Source organism: Macrotis lagotis, chromosome 2, assembly GCF_037893015.1.
Source record: "Macrotis lagotis isolate mMagLag1 chromosome 2, bilby.v1.9.chrom.fasta, whole genome shotgun sequence".
Taxonomy (NCBI): domain Eukaryota; kingdom Metazoa; phylum Chordata; class Mammalia; order Peramelemorphia; family Peramelidae; genus Macrotis; species Macrotis lagotis.
Window position 1 is genome coordinate 335,744,430 of NC_133659.1, and position 17,022 is coordinate 335,761,451.

The window sequence follows — 17,022 nt, forward strand, 5'->3', positions numbered from 1 at the left end:
GCACTTCCTACTCTTGTCTTCTGGTCAAGACTGGCGGAACTGATGAGGAAGGAAGGGCAATGCTTCCAAGGACTGTGCTACCATTTCCCATTTTGTCAGTTATTTTATGCCCTGAGGGGTTGGGGTGGCAGGATAATCTCTTCCAAGGATATGTGCATTTTGTAGCCATCAGAGCTCCACAAGGCAGGCTGGGGAAGATGAGGGTGCTTTGCACTAGAAGGAGCAGAAGAAGAAAAATTCTGCCACCTGGGGAAAAAGAAGGGCTATCAGCTCATCAGTTTCACCTATCAGAACTCTGGTTTAAATGAAATCAGAGATTTGCAGCCATTGAGTATCTTCACCAATAATTGCCCAAATCTGCCTGCAATTCAACCCAGTACTGAGCAGAAATCACCTTGAAGTATTCCTCATTTGAAGCCTTCCAGGGAGGAGGAGTTCATCAGCTCCCAAGGCATTCCATTCAAAGTTTGGACAGTTCTGATTGGTTGGAAGCTTGTCTTTATATGGAGCCGATTCCTGCTTCTCAGTGACTTCCTCTCCCATCACTGTTTCCAATTTGGCCTTGAGGAAATAAATCAAACCTCCCACAGGAATGCCCTTCAGATGCCAGAAGACCCAGAGAGTGATCCTCCCAATACTTGTCTCCTTGGGCTAATTGTAGGCATCTTTGCCATCTTCCATTATCTGAAGGGTTATCCTTGGAGGAGCTGACAGAAGCTGGAAGGGAGCTCTGAGTACATCAGATAAGCTGGGTGGGTATCCTGGATCTGGCCACTTGTAATTCTTGCTAGCACTGATACAATACTTTTAAGTTGGCAAAAGCTATCTCCATTCTTTCTCACAACACCTTTATGAGGTAGGTGCTCATTGTCTCCACTTTGCAGATGGGCAAATGGAGGCACAGAGATGTTAAGTATCTTGGCCACAGTTACACAGATAATAATTGTTTAAGGCAGAATTGGAACTCAGGTTTTCCTGACTCCACAGTCATGACTATAACCACTGAATGGCCCAGCTCTTTCTTTCACTGTGATCTATCAGTCAATCAATAAACATTTATTAAACACCTGCTATTTTCCAGGCCATATGCTAATGTAGACGTGATTCTTGTTCAAGTTCAGGGTTTGATACCTTAATCTCTGGGGTCTCTTCCAACTCTGGATGAATGAACCTGTGTTTCAAGTCCCCACTGACTTGAAGGGAAACCCCCTCTTGGTCTCCTGGCAGGGAGGAAGACAGTTTGTGGAGGTGTTTGGGGGACCCTGGGCATCCAGGGGGGGTGGCATCAATATCAAACTCAGTCAGTATCCTAATGATTAAGTTTCCCTCACTCAACAGTAGTGTTGGGCAAATATCAGCAAGGAAGAGGAAGGAAGGACACTTGAAAGCATGTCCGTTCCCCATGGGAAAGTCTCCCTTCAGAGAAAAATGTTGTGGTTTATTAAGGAAGAAAGAACAATGGATTTTGTGTAAGAGATACTGCTACTGACTTTTTGTATGAGCATTAGCAGGTCACTTCCCCACTGAGGGCCTCAGTTTACTCCTTTGTAAATGTCCAGGGTATGATGAGACATTAGGTCTAGATGCCCAAAGAGATGGGAGAAATAAAACCGAAGGTAGAAAGATTGCAGGGACCAAGGAAAAATGGAGTGTTGCTTTGTTATTCACTGGGGTAGCTTGAGCATAGAGAAGGACAGGAAGGAAACCCTAGAGATGACTCAGGGCCTGGTTCCATCATGCCTTGGTCTGGTGGTCCACCTCCCACTCCTGCTTGCCTGTCTGACCCCAGAAGTCTGTCTTTCACTTCGGAGAAGACAAAATTGCCAAATTTCTTGAATTCATTATGCATCCACAGGATATCTTCTGGGGCCTCTGGAATCCAGCTGATTATCCTGCAACAGATGGGGAAGAAGGGACTGGGAGTCAGCAGCAAAGAGGGGCAGCAGGGGATAATAATATACCCTCCCTGGAATCAGAAATCTTGCTTACAAGCTTAGTGGCCTTGGGCAAGTCATTTAAACCCTCTCAGCCTCAGTTTACTCATATATAAAATTAGGGTGCTTAGATGATGATGATGTTTGTCTTCCACTATAGAAGAAGACAGGGACATCAGGGAGGTGATGCCAGGACAAGCACATGACTTGGATTTGAGTGAGGGGGCTAAGTCAGCAGCCTCAGTTACTCATTTGAAGCCACCTGGGTCCAGTGGCCAGGTATGGAACAGGATGATTAGAGATGGCCCTGGATGCGAGACAGTCAGGGTGAAGTGACTTGGCCAAGGTTGCACAGCTAAGTCAGTGTCAAGCATCTGGATTCAAGGCTGAGGCTGAATTCAAACTCCCATCCTCCTGAGCCCAAGGGCAGTGCTCTAGTCACTGGGCCACCTGACTGCCCTAGGGTGCTTAGAATAGAACACCGCATAAGGCCCCTTCCAGCTTTAAATTTAAGTTGTTAGGAATTAACAGAGAAAATCTTATTTGGGCCACATAAAAAGGGGGATATTCCTAGATCTGAGCCCAGGGTGGGGAGAGAGGAGCTCCCAAGCATGGTGGGGAGATTTGGAAGACAGTTCGCTAGGTGGAGAAGGACTTCTTGAAGAAGAGAAAGAAGAATCAGTCTCTGGAGAAGACTTGGAATGACACCGAGGTGTCGAGAGCTCTGGAAAGACTACAGCCACCTCTCCAGGGCTTCCAGGGCCTGAGAGCCTAAGGGAGACCATGAGCAAACAAAGCCAGCTCCCTTCTCTGCCCTCGGTTCTGGCATTTGTAAAAGGAGATACTTGGACAAGAATTCAAAGAGCCCTCCCTGTTCTCAGGTCCCTCCCAACCCTGACCTCCCCTGTTCTCAGGTCTCTCTCAGCTCTGACCTCCCCAGTTCTCAGGTCTCTCTCAGCTCTGACCTCCCTGTTCTCAGGTCCCTCCCAACCCTGACCTCCCCTGTTCTCAGGTCCCTCTCAGCTCTAAGATCCCTTCCGGTGCTGTCTCTGTCCTACACCTGCTGTCCTACACCTGAACATTCTATGTTCTAAAGTCCCTGGCTGCCGGTGCAAGGGTCTGTTTCCTAATGTCCCTTTCTGGCTGCAACATCTAGATTTTCCAGACAATTTTACCTCCCCAGCCTGCTGACCCTCCGCCCTGGCTCTTCAGCCTCCATTTTCTACTTCCACTACTTCACTGTAGAGACTTCTTGGAGAAAGTCACCAAAACCAAGCTGCCTTTCCCTACTGCCAATCTATATGACTTCAAGCACTGTTGGGCTCTCCCTGCGCCTCAATAAGGATTCCATCCTTTTCTTATTACAAACCTTCATATGGGATCAAAATTGTGATTATTACCCATGGCCCTAAAGTTTACATTCATTCTTTGTCAAAGTGGCGTCTGACCCCCTCCTCACAGGGTCTCTCACCCCATGACAAGATCTCACTTACCTCTTAGACTTAAAGTATACATACGCCAAGGGCAGCGTGCAGGGCAAGAATGTGTAGGTCAGTATTTGGCCTGGAACTGAGCGGGAAAATCGGGCAAAGAATCCATTGGGCTTTTCACATGATCTCTGCAAGGCTACAACAACATGTGGTGACATTCGATTGAAAACCCCAGAACCTCAAGCCTGGGCCAAGTCTATCAAACAAGGAAGGCCATGACTAGGAGGAACACTGAAATAGGAATGGTCAGACCTGGAAGAGGGCCTGGACTTGATCTGGTCTAATCCCCTCATTTTCCTGTGACTCAGAGAGGAGTTTCCTTAGGACATTCCCTAAACTTGCTAAAACATCAGTCAGCAGACCTGGGATTAGCACACACAGTCATTCTAATCCCTCTGAGTGTTTTCAAAACAAAATATTCCACTCACTAGTGGTCATTTTCAGACATCCACAAACTGGGTTCTTGCCCATTCTCTCCACATTTCCTAATGGAGCCTAACAAAACAAGCCAGGGATTCGGGCTCCCTGTCACCTAACAGACAATTCCTCAGGGCTCCACAGAGCTTGGATCTTCTCTTCCAAGTGTCTCTCAATGCCTTAGTCACTGTCTAATTGCTGCCGGAGAAGCCCAAACCTAGTTAGATTGCCCAGTGACTGAGGGGCCCTGTTTTGCCTGCTCGCTGAACCCCAGTTTTGAATAAAGAAGCTCACCTATATCTCTTGCAGTTAAAGATTAACAAAGTGCTTTACTCAAAAATACCCTGGGAGAAGAGAATGAGACATTTATATATTACACATAAGGAAACTGAGACCCAGAGAGGTAAATGATTGGTTCAAGGTCACTCTGGTAGCTCAATTTCAGAATCAATTCAAACTGAGAACTTTGGATCCCAAGACTTGACTAGGCAGTCTTGATGAACCAGTCAGTTAACTTTTCTCTGTTGTCTTTTCTATTTTTTGGTTTGTGCATGGCAATGGGGTTAAGTGACTTGCCCAGGGTCACACAGCTAGGTCATTATTAAGTGTCTGAGGCCAGATTTGAACTCAGGTCCTCCTGACACCAGGGCCAGTGCTAAGTCCACTGTGCCACCTCGGTGCCCCTGTTGTTTTTCCTGTAAAGCAATAATAATCATACTTGTGGTACTTGTCTGGACCCAGTATCCCAGATTTCAAGGTTACAGAAACCTTAAGGTGCCATTCCATCCAAGCCGTTCATTCTTCAGAGGTCTGGGACACAGAAGTCACTTCTTCAAAGTGACGCAAAGGTAGCAAGGGGGAGATCTGAGCTTCCAGATCAGGACTCTGATTCTTCCTCTGACCAGGGGACTTCCATAATAAGCACAAGCATCAGTTGGGATTATCATGGAAAGGGAGACTCCAATAATAACCACCATTATTACTTTACTCTGGAATTTCAGCTTTGGAGCCATAAGGAGTTACTTCACCTATCTCATGAGAGTCCTCTCCTCACTGAGCACTTTCTGATATTTTCCATGGTCTTCAAGAGTTTCTTTGCTTAAAAATGGATCTCCCTGCACCCAGCCACCCATGACAGCCACACTCAGCCAGTCTGGGTCCTCAGACAGCTGGCCCACATTGAGCTGGTTCTGGAAATGTCCCTTGCTTGGGAGGGAAGAGCTACAGGTGGCAATAAACCTTAAGGCCCCCTCTACCACCAGATGTTATCAGGAGGAATATTATGAATTAGTATAATCATAGCAAGAAGTATGAGATAAGGCCCATTGGAGAGAGGCAAGGCAAGTGTTGTGGGCATCCCTTGTGGGGATAGGTGGAGGTCAGCTTTATCAAAGGGATGGCATCTGAACTGGAATTCAAAAGACAGATATGCCTGTTCAGCAACAGGCAAAAGGACGGAGTGATCACAGGAGCCAAGTCACAGAGCTAGAAAGGACCTGGAATCTAAACCCCCTCTTTTTATAAATGAGGAAAGTAAGCCCAGAAAGGTCAAGTGATGATCAGACAGTAAGTTATCTGAAGTAGAATTCAAAGAGGGGACAGAGATCTGAGTTAAAGACTCATCTCTGACACCAAAGTTTGTGTGACCTCTACTAGTGGTGACCTAGCTAAATCTCTCTCTTTTTTTAAGGTTTTCGCAAAGCAAACGGGGTTAAGTGGCTTGCCCAAGGCCACACAGCTAGGTATTTATTTATTTGTTTGTTTGTTTGTTTATTTATTTATTTTTGATTTTTCAAGGCAATGGGGTTAAGTGGCTTGCCGAAGGCCACACAGCTAGGTCATTATTACATGTCTTTGGCCGGATTGGAACCCAGGTACTCCTGACTCCAAGGCTGGTGCTTTATCCACTATGCCACCTAGCTGCTTCTAGTTAACTCTCTTAAGACAATACAATGCAAAACAAGAGGCAGTAATAGGGGAATTTTTCCCCATTCTTTGCCTTTGAAGTCAGGTCTATACCCTCCCCCCCCAAAAAATAAGGTGGTAGGAAAAATACTCCAAGAGAAGTGAATAATCAGTTTGACTGAAACAAAAATTACACAAAGCATGGAAGAGAAAGGGATGCTGGATTATCATAGACACCTAATTATGGAAATCCTCTTTGGTAGGCCAAGGATTTCAGCTTTATCCTCCAGCCACAAGGGTCCATTAACAATTTTTGAGCTGGGGAGTAATATGATCAAGCCTGTGTATTTGGATAATTCCTTGGGCACCATACATTGAATAGCTTGGAGAGCAGAGAGATGACAGAAATGAAGATAAATTAATAGGCTAATGTAATAATTCTGAGAAGAAATGATGAGGCCAGATCAAAGGTCCTGTAAATAAGAGAGCGGTAGAGGGAACGAATGTGAGAGAAATTTCAAAAGTAGAATCAATAGCAAGGAAGGAAGGTAGTAAGGAAGATTCTGATAGTAAGAGAAGAAGGAACATGGGCAGGATCCAAGGAAACTTGGATCAAATTGAACCAAACCTTCAGATATTCAGGGTGATGCCAGGATCTCTCATGGGTCAAAGACAATACTCAAAGACAAAATTCCCATTTAGGAAGGAGAGGAGACAGGGAGACTGAGTAGTTAGAAAGGTAGGGGAAAAGCTAGGAGAGAAGAGTATAGAGGTAGAAGGAAAACTTCTGGAGGAGAAAGAAGCTCTTGTCTACATCTATGGCCCCATGGTACCTTGCCCAGAGAACTCAAGTCTTGAATCCAGAAGAAGCCCTGCAACTCCTCCAAGTCCAGCTTATTTAATTCTTTGTACTTCGAGCCCTAGAACCCATCTCAATTCCTGGTACAACCTATATGTTCACTGATGTTCATTGAGGTCCAACACTTCCTGGCTCCATTTGAGATTTCTTGGCAGAGCTGCTGGAGTGGCTGGCCATTTCATTCTGTAGCTTACTATGTATATGAGGAACTGAGGCAAATCAGATTATATGACTTGCCCAGAAACACCCAACCAGTTAAGTGTTGGAAATCAGATGTGAACTGAGATAGATGAGTTTTCCTGACTTTGAGGCTGGCATTCCATCCACTGTGCCACTAAACTGCCCCCTAAAATGGCTTACTAATTGACTGATTGATGCATTCCTGCTGGTTGGTTGTCTGGCTGGCTGAATTAGTCTTACCTGCTTCAAGATCTGGAGACAAGAGCTCAAATTTTGCTATGTCTTTGATGAGTACATTGGGCACGGACCAGTTGATCTGTGGCTCCCCTGACTTTCTCTCTTCCTCATTGCAGGAAGTTCTTCCCTCATTACTGCTGGTTGGCCAAATTAAGGAGGTAGGTGTTGGAGTCACCCCATTGGACAAGTCTGCCATGACCCCCTCCTTTGTAAGACCTGAGGAAGGAGAAAAGATGAAGAATGATATGCCAGCTATCACAAAGGAAAAATACCATAAACCAGACCAATTTCCCATCCTGAACATGGCATCATGCATGTGGATACCCATATATGCATGAAGATATGAATGCACAACAGAGTGTCAAGACAAAACTGTTCTCTCTTTTGCATTTTAAGATTCATAAATCACTTCACAACACCTCTATGAATCAGGCAGTTCAAGAATTGCTACCCTTAAAAAAAATAATTGCTTCCCTTGTTTTATAAATGAAGACACTGGTGAGAGGCTGTGACTTGGGATCATGGATTTCAAGCAGAAAGGAAGCCTAATCCAAACTCTTCATTTTATAGAGGATCAATTGGAGTTATAGAGAGGGCAAGGGACAGATTTAAGGTCAACGATACCACTCCCATCTCCTGTTGTCTGTATCTGAATGGTGTCTGGACTGTAGGGATATAAAAGTAGCAATGGACTTGGCATCAGACATCCTTCAGTCTTCGTACTTCTGGTTACTAAGCATGATGGTATCCCTGAGTCCGGTCTCCCTTCATTAACACAGATTGCAACACCCCAGTCCCTCCTCCCACTTTAACACATTTTCTTCCATGAACTACTGTGGCTGGAAAAATGAAGTGCCTTGTGACCACATCACACTTGGCCAGACTAGATTTAGGAGAACAGAAACATGAATCCAGGACTGGTCAGAGTTTGGGCCTCAGTGGGGAAGGCATTGAAGAGGATATTAGTGAGGAAATAATAATTTAAAAATAGTTCCAATTCATATTGGACTTTGCTGTGAGATCAGTAGTTGTATCATCATCCCCCCCTTTTTTTTAGGTTTTTGGCAAGGCAAATGGGGTTAAGTGGCTTTCCCAAGGCCACACAGCTAGGTAATTATTAAGTGTCTGAGACTGGATTTGAACCCAGGTACTCCTGACTACAAGGCCGGTGCTTTATCCACTGTGCCACCTAGCCGCCCCCATCATCCCCTTTTAGAGGAAAACCCAGGATTAGAGGTGAAGTCATAAGTCAAAGAGCCAAGCTGTACAAATTGAGCCCCCAGAGGCCCTTTACTCTGACCCCACAATTTTACAGGTAAGAAAACTGAGGTTTGGGGGTGATTCATACAAGACCACTCAGAGAGGAGGCATCAGGGAGGGATTTGAGCCCAATCATCTGCCTCCAGAGCCAATTGCTTTCTTTTGTAGCATATTTTCCATGCCACCCTGAAAACATCTCCCCAGTCCATGTTTGCTTGTAAATAAACCTGTCACTGAGCTCCACAGCAACCAAGACATACCTCGTCTTTCCAGGAACCTCAAAGTATCTAAATAGCCTTGTCTGCAAACATTCGCCAGGACCTGCAAACACAAGACAGCCAGAAGCCATGTTGGAGGCAAGAGAAAGTACTTTCAAGGGCCCATGCCCCTTCCCACTGCCATTCCCCACCCAGCTCAGGGCCTTTCCTGAGTGTGATGGCACCAGCCCAAGGAATCACAGCTGGGCATTTTTCCAGACCTAGGAGCACGCTGTGGGAAATGTAAGAGAAGAGGTGAGCCTGGCTTTAGGATTCCATCCTAATGGAAGCAGCCTGCCCTGATCATACCAGCCTGAGACCATGCCCAGAGCTTGAACCCAGTGGGGGGGGGGTAGTGAGTTGTGAGCAGCTACTGGCCTGAGTTGAACTTCTGAGCTCCATCCAAGTCTCCTGGGTATGCAAAAGTAGTCTTACACACACACACACACACACACACACACACACACACACACACAAACACTCACGTTACATTCACACACACAAATACATACAGCACACTCATTTTTCTGACATGATGCAAAAGTGAATTTTGCTTCTCTTGCCAAGGTGATAGCCAGCAGACTAGCAGAGACCACCTGGCACAGGGGAAAAAAAGCCTGGAGGTCCATTCAGGTGCCTACCATTCATTCCCCTCTTAGCCTCATCTTCCTCATGTGTTAAGCTGGGGCGAATGAATGAAAACCCATTTATTAACTGATTGCCAGGCACTAAGCCCTGTGCCAATAATATTAATACCTGTGCTATCTATTTGATGCCTTTGATGGGGGAAGAAGCATTTTGTAAATTTTAAAGCTCCAAACTGATGGAAATGGGCAGAATTTTAATATATTCCGATAATTCAACAGCATTCAGCTGGCCTCAGTGAGATTCTCCCATGCTCAGAGCCTCAGAGGGATCTGGTCCAACCTACTCCTCTACAAGACTTCCTACATTTCTGAAAAGTGATCATTCAGGCTTGCCTGGAAGACCTGCAGCAATGGGGAGCTCACTACCTTCTGGAGCAGCCCAGTCCATCTGGGCTGAGTGCAGCAACTCAATCTAAGCTTTTCCTCACCCATTCTGATGGTCAAAGTGGTGCCTCCAGACCATTGACTATACCCTCTCATCTTATGGATGAAGAAACTGAGGCCCAGAGAGGTCCCAAGACCATAGATTCAGAGGCAGAACTGAATGTAAGAGAAGCCAGATCAATCGCATGAAGGCATCTTGAAACTTGAAGGTAGAATGCGAAAGCCCGGAGTTCACATCCTCCTTACTTGTTGTGTGAATATAAGCAAGACTTATGTGCTCTGTTTGCCTGTCTGAAAAATGGGTAGAAGAAGAGCATCTACTTCATAGGATTATTGTAGGGATTAAATGAGTGGTGACCGTATGTAATGGGTTTTGCCACAAGGCTATAGAGTCGCTCAGTTCCAGGATTTTTGGCAGCCCCAGATAGAGCTCTTCAACTCTAGGTGCCCCCCAGACCCTGAAAACAGCCTAAGGGTGGGCCAGAGGAGAACAGGGCTGTACCTTGGGCTCTGGAGGGAAGAGACTCAATATCCCAGCGTGGAAGTTTTTGATGCACAGCTGGAAGCTGCCATTGCAGAGGTTGAGCTCATGGATACTGGCAGAATCGCTCTCCGGGCTGATGTCCACAGTCCCGTAGAAAGGAGAGATGGTGATGGTCTCCTTCGAGTCAGGGAAGGGTACGTTGTTACTCAGAGCTCCATCCATATAGCGCTGAGTGAAACAAGAGAGAGGTCAGCTTGAAGGGTGGATGCCTAGACACAATCCCACCCGACCCCCTTCTGCCCTCTGCTTATTGTGATAATGAGACCCACAGCCACAATTCTGCAGGGATTCTAGATTGCCCAGCTCCAGGAGAGAGGGGTGCAAGCCTCATTAGCCCCAGTGGACAGGTGAGCAAACTGAGGCTCAGGAGAGGAGAGCATCTTGGCCAGGATCATTGCCAAGAGACTCGAAGAGGCAGCTGGCCCTTTCCATTTCCATTGATTCATTCATCCATTTTATTAATGCTTTCATTACGTATTCAGCCCCACTCTGTGCTCAGTACTGTGGCTGAAGGGACAACATGGAAGCAATCACGTCTTTCTGTTCTATGGAAGGAAATCCCATTTGTTGTGTCTGACTCTCCATGGCTCTGTGTGGGGTTTTCTTGGCAAGGATCCTAGAGGGGCTGGCCATTTCCTTCCCCAGCTCATTTTCCAGAGGAAGAAACTGAAGCAAGCAGAGTTAGGTGAGTTGCCCAGGGTCACACAGCTAGTCAGGGTCTGGGGCTGGATTTGAACCAGGGAAGAGGAGTCCTTTGTGCCCAAAGGCGCCCCCAGGATATCAGGCATTCAGATGGATAAATCAAGATAGAGTACTTTCCATCCCCAATTCTTTCACCTTTCTGCCCTTTGCTAATTATATAGTCATAACTAACAGAATGGAGACCATCTTAGAGATGAATTAGTGTCCAGCCCCATTTTACAGAGGGGGAAACTGAGACCAGAGGAGAAAAAGAATAGAAGTTGGAGACTAGGAGACTCAGAGTTCAACTCCAGCCTCAATCACTTCTCTTTTCTTGTGCCTCACTTTTCTCCTCTGTAAAATGAGGAGAATCATAGCTCCTGCCCTCCAGGGTTGTTGTGAAGACCAAGCGAGTTCAGATATATGAAATGCTTTGCAGTCTTTAACAGGCTCTCACAATGCGACTTGTGATTACCTAAAGTCATAGACTTTAGTCTATAGACATAGAGCTGGATGGGACCTCACTCACTCAGGACCCCCTCTGTTTACCCCCAGTCACCCAATGAGGAGCCACACCCAATGTAGTTAGTGCTTGGTCCTTCCCATCTCTTCCCAGAGCTTCTCAAGGACCTAGAAAAGCACCCACCCACTTACCTCTCCCCGAAACTTGGGAGGCATGACACCACAGTAGAAGGGGAAGAAAATGCTGCAGATGACTGCCTGGGAAGGAGAAGAAGGGAAAGAAAGGTTCCATTGCACACACACCTTCAAGGAGAAGCTGCACGAGCCTCATGATTTCCTTGGGGGCTCTTTTGCATGTTAACTTTGCTGTGTATTTGGAAGAAATAGTTATTTGCTCATGGAAGATCTGTAGACATCTTTTTATTATTCTATGTTATGGGAAATGCTTGATCATTCCATGAAATGAAAACAAAACAGGTTTTGTTTAATGTTTTTGCAATTCAGTGGGGTTAACTGGCTTGTCCAAGCCCACACAGCTAGACAATTATTAAGTGTCTGAGGACAGATTTGAACTCAGGTCCTCCTGACTCCGGGGCCAATGCTTTATCCACTGCACCGCCTAGCTGCCCTAAAACAGATTTCCAAATTAAGGATGTAGGGTCCTGTAGGGCAGGGGTTGGTTTGACTTTTGTGTCTCTGGTGCATCTCCAGTGCCAAAGGTCTTGCTTGCCATAATTAGCATTGAATAAAAGCTTGGTGATTGGTGGATGGATTGATTGGTGGCCAGATTGATTATTATCAGAGACAAAGGAGTACAGATAGGTGGTACAGTGGATAGAGCTCTGGCTGGAATCAGGAGGACCAGTCTTTTCTCAACTTTTATGAAGCCATTCCTACCAGCTAAAAAAAATCAGCTTCTCTGCCTGCTAGAGAAATCAGTCCTCCATCTATCTCCTTTCCCTCTACCAACAAAATTGAGTCTGATCCCCCCCAGACTCCAACGATGTTCCCTGGAGTCTCACCTCTTTAAGCTATCATCCTCTATTCTTCCTACCCTTCAGTACTAGATGAAAAAGGGGTCCCCATTGGTAGCCTCCCACTTCAGAGTACTATCAGTTGGTTCCTGAGGTGCCCATCTCAGCCAAATGGCTCTGCCCACTCACTCAGAACTTCCTAGGTGCTCAGTTCAGTGACCTTTTCTCTGTCTTTGGTCTTCTTGACCCTACTGCTACTTCATGACCTATTCCACACAGTAGGGCACATCCACCACATGCTTTGCCCTCTTGTTTTTGGAGACACTGATCTCTTCTGACTTTTCTCCTACCATGCTCTCTCTCTCTGTCTCTCTGTCTCTCTCTGTCTCTCTGTCTCTCTGTCTCTCTCTCTGTCTCTCTGTCTCTGTCTGTCTCTCTCTCTCTCTCTCTTTCTCTCTGGTTTTTTGGTTGTTCCTTGCTTTATATACTGTCTTATCCATCCTCAAGGGTGCAACAAACTCAATACCGATGATTTCAATTCATTTCTAGTCCCTCCTCAGTTCTAATCCCACATGTCTGACCACATCTTGTTTGTCCTCATTTGCTCCTCAATTTCAACATCCTAACTAGAATGGCTCTCCTTAAAGTATGGTCCTTCCCCTCTCTTCTCTGCCTTGGTGGCTCCACTATCCTCACAGTTATTCAGGCACCCAAACTCAAAATCAATTTTTATTCTTCCCTTTTCACCTTCTCCATCCCATTGCCAGCCCCCCTTCAATATTTATATCTGTCCCTCCTTCCCATTCAAACAAATGCCATCCTAGCCAGTCTCCATCACCTCCCTCCTGCATTATCACAACACCCTCCTACCTGTTCTCCCTGCCTCAGGTCTCCCTCTCCCACATGGTTGCCAAAATCATCTTCCTAAAGCATTGGTCTGACCACATCTTTCCCAGCCCAAAAATGGTTCCCCATAGTTTCTAGAAGAAAATAAGAAAACCTAAGTCTGCCAGTTCAGCCTTCCTACTTTCATGCCATGTTTGGACCAGTCAAAACCAACCCCTCCATTGCTGTTGGCCCATCTTTGCTCATGATGTCCCAGTTTTTTGCTTCTGAACTCTCATCTTCCCGTTATGTCCTCAGGACACCTTTCCAAATACTCCACTGCCCCCGTGAGAGTGGCAGCTCCCTCCTTGAGTTTCTCCTAAGAAGACCCCTCTGGCTCCCTTTCTCTCATATCAGTTACTTGCAAGCTTAGCTCACATCATTTTTTAGATGTTGCTTGTCGGGAGGGTCTTTACCTTAGTTGTCTTGTTCCTCCTGGTGCCTTCTTGGAACTTTACAAACAGTGGTCACAAAATGAATTTAACAGAAGTGACAGGCCTTGGAGGCCCTTCTGTCTGATCTCTCAACCCATGGCAGGAAGGGCTCTAGGGCAAAAGGACCAACCTGATTTGGGACACCCTACAACCATCACATTCCCAAGTGTGCTTCGATACCATAAGGAATGTTAATCCGTGGTTTGGATAAGTCACTGTTTTCCCAGAGGTATCCTCTTGGATGGGTCTGTGGCCCTCAATTCTGTTTAAGCCTGACACCCTGGTCTAAGATAAACATGTGCTTCCAGGCAGTTGCCTCCTGGCCAGAGCAGCCATTTTCCCCAAAGTAAGCCAGAACTATCCTCCCAGGGAGGGCAGATATTCCAGTAATGTTCACCCCAACCTGAAAAGTATCTTGTCACCTTCTACACCCACTCCTGAGGCCACTGGGAAATCAAAGGATGTAGAGCCAGGTTACCTAGCCTGACTCCTTCAAAGAAGGATGCTCAAGCCTGCAGGGGCTTGCTCAAAGTCCCACAGCTCTGGTCAGTAACAGTTTAGGATCAAAGTCAGATCTCCTGACCAAAGCCAGGGATGACTGGCAGCACTCTGAGGCTGCCCAATCTGCCACTCTCTCATTAGAGGCTCAAACCGGACTCAGCCACAAAGACCCACCTGGATGAGTTCATCTCTAGTGGCAAAGTGGGTGATAATCACATTCTTCATATCTGGCAGCCGAGTGAGGGAGATGCCCATCCTCTGGGAGGCCACCTTGTGGATATCTTGGGGAAGGTTCTTCTGAAGCCGTTGCTTCACAAAGCCCAGGCAGTCAGTGGAAGGGTGGAAGATGCCAATACTTTTCTTTTGGACATCCTTGACTAGGTCCATTAGGTTGGAACAGCAGAAGTCTAGAAAAGAATAGCAGGCCCTCTGAGACACGACCTTCCATTAGAGCAAGAATTTAACTAAACTATTCAACTAAAAGAAATAAAGCTGAAAAGCAGAGAAGAGTGATAGTATGACCTAATGGAAAGTCTGGTGTCAGAAGAAAGACCTGGGTTCAACTTTCTCCTGTAACTCATACTAACTGTGTGAACCTGGAGGAGTCCCTTAATTCTTTAAGTCTCTGAGTTACAGATGAAATGCCTCTCTGTGACAGTAAAGGAAGTTCTCTCTCTGAGAACTCCTAAACTGGTGAATCTCATATGGGAAAATGGGGGGGGAGCATAGAGGCTGTTAAGCAGCATATTCCCCCTCTGCATTTCCTATGGTACTGAAAGTCCGCATGGTGGAGGGGGTTGGGCACCTTTTATTGAACCAAGAAACCTATATTTGAGTCCTGACTCTGGCACTTACTGACAGTGTCACTGGAGAAAACTTGGTTCCACTTAGTGGGTCTCGGTTTCAAAATGGGCGCAATAATCTATGTATTACCTGTCCAGCAGGCCTGATATGGAGGCGACACTTTGCCAACTGCAAAGCATCATGGCTATCTGAGTCAGCGAGTTTCTGTTTTTGTCCCAAACTCTCTTCTTCATGATCTCACAGATTCTTGGAGTTGGAGGGATCCCAGAGGTCACCCTGATGACCAGGAATCCTCACACAATACCTCCAACAAGTGGGCACTGCCTCTGACTGCAGATCTCCCATGACAGGGAGCTTACTACCTTCCAAGTCAGACTACTCCATGGTTGTGAGGAAGTCTGCTGCAGCTCCTTTGACCCCATCCTAATCTTCTCTTTACAAGGGAAACCTTCCCTTCTTATGGCACAGTCTCCCTCCCTCCTCCCTCCATCCCCTAGCTTGCCTCCCTAGCCAAAGCTCTGAGCCAGGAGATGAACACAGACAAGGCTGGTCTTTCAGTGGCTTTTCCCCCCGTGTTTGGAACTGCTCTCCAGATCACAGAAAGATCCTTCGCTGCCTCCAGGAACTCACAAAAGGTCAGAGCCAGGAGGGAGTCCCAGAAGCCAGGTCCCCGCCCGAACTCTCCACCACCTGCCCCTGGGGAGTGCCTTGTCTTCTCTCTGGGCTTCAGTTTATCCTTGGCCCAGGGGAAGGAGGCAGGGAAGCTCTCAGATGCCCTCTCCAGTGCCTGCCATCTCTGACTTGGGGGTAGTTGCCCTCCTACCCCTTCCCCTTCCCACCGCCCCCCATTTTCCGGCGACTTTGAAGGTTTAAGCGGATGCTGAACCCTCTTCAGATGCCCAGGCCGGGTCAGGGTGGGCCCCACGGGCCCCACGGAACCAAGGCCAGGGCTGCTGCCTCCCGAGCCGCAAACCTGGCAGGACCCTGGACAGCTGCCTCCCCCGAAGAAGGGCGGCGCTTGGGCCCCCGAGCGGGTCGGGGAGCGGCCCCCGGGAGCAGAGCAGGTCCGGGGACCTCCGGGAGCCACGCACCCGCCGATCTGTTGTCGAGGACGGCGAGGCAGCAGAGCACCCCGCAGGAGGAGCCGTAGAAGCGGCGGGTCCCCCGCAGGATGAAGGGGGCTCGCTCCCTCAGGCAGGTGATCACCCCCACGTGGTAGAGCCCCATGTAGCCCGAGCCGGCGAAGGACATGTCCCAGGTGCCCTCCTGCCGGAACATGGCTCCTCCGCAGGCCGGCCTCCACCTCCTCCCAAGCTGGCCCGGAGCGGCCGCGCCGGGCCCCGGGAGGCTGAAGAGCATCCCGTGACGTCACCCGCGGCCGGCCAACCCCGGGCCGCCGCCCTGCCCCGCCCCGCCGGCCACCTGCGGCAGCCTGGCCCGGGGCTGGCCCCTGCCCGGCCTTTCCAGGTCAAAGAGCCCCGACCTCCCGGAGCCCCCGTAGGAGGTGCGGGGCGCGAGGGCCATGGACCTGACAGCCCTGCAGCTCAGATCCCTCGTTCTGGTTGTTTGCAAAGCCATGGGGTTAAGTGACTTGTCCAAGGCCACCCAGCTAGGTCATTATGAAGTGTCTGAGCTGGACTGGAACTCAAGTCCTCCTGCTCTATGCACTGCACCGCCTGGCTGCCCCTTCAGCTCCTTATCTTACACGTGAGGGGACCCAGAGAGGGCAGGTGCGTGCCCCCATTCCTTCCTACAGGCATTCATTCTCTTTCCTGCTCACTTGTCTTCTCCGTTCTCTCATTCACTTGTTTCCTTATTCGTTAGCTCACGTGAGCGTTCCTTCATTCATTCCCTAGCTCATTTATTCATGCATTCATTCACCAATGCAGGGATTCACTTAACAAATATTTGCCAAGGAGCAATTTGGTGAGCTCTGCGACCTGCTAAGGTGAAAAGTATTGGATTTCCCTCTCAAGGAGCTTCCATCTAAAAGGAAGGTGTGGGGGGCAGCCTAGGGGGTGCAGTGGAGAGAGTACCAGCCAGGTACTCTCAGGAGGCCCTGAGTTCAAATCCAACCTCAGACACTTCATGATTACCGAGCTGTGTGAACTTGGGCAAGTCAATTAACCCTGCTGCCTTGCAAAAACCAAAAAAATGGAAGAAAGAA

At 47.7% G+C, this 17,022-nt stretch overlaps 1 protein-coding gene across 1 annotated transcript; it reads right to left on the reverse strand.

The window, feature by feature from the left end:
• Nucleotides 1-168: 168 nt before the first annotated feature.
• Nucleotides 169-16,214, reverse strand: LOC141512278 (patatin-like phospholipase domain-containing protein 5). Its single transcript, XM_074221086.1, has 9 exons — nt 15,947-16,214; nt 14,226-14,458; nt 11,450-11,515; nt 10,073-10,282; nt 8,543-8,603; nt 7,026-7,238; nt 3,428-3,560; nt 1,805-1,892; nt 169-213 (listed from the first exon to the last, which is right to left on the reverse strand). Exons 1-9 carry the CDS (start codon nt 16,212-16,214, stop codon nt 169-171), a joined length of 1,317 nt encoding a protein of 438 aa, XP_074077187.1.
• Nucleotides 16,215-17,022: the final 808 nt, after the last annotated feature.

What these genes read in the sequence shown, in the direction of transcription:
- LOC141512278 (XM_074221086.1), bottom strand. Translation starts at nt 16,214, where the DNA reads ATGCTCTTCAGCCTCCCGGGGCCCGGCGCGGCCGCTCCGGGCCAGCTT. An exon ending in GTCTCCAGATCTTGAAGCAG is followed by an intron (nt 3,561 to 7,025) that starts GTAAGACTAATT and finishes ATGTTGTTGTAG; the next exon opens with CCTTGCAGAGATCATGTGAA. An exon ending in GCAATTTTGTCTTCTCCGAA is followed by an intron (nt 214 to 1,804) that starts GTGAAAGACAGA and finishes TGCTCCTTCTAG; the next exon opens with TGCAAAGCACCCTCATCTTC.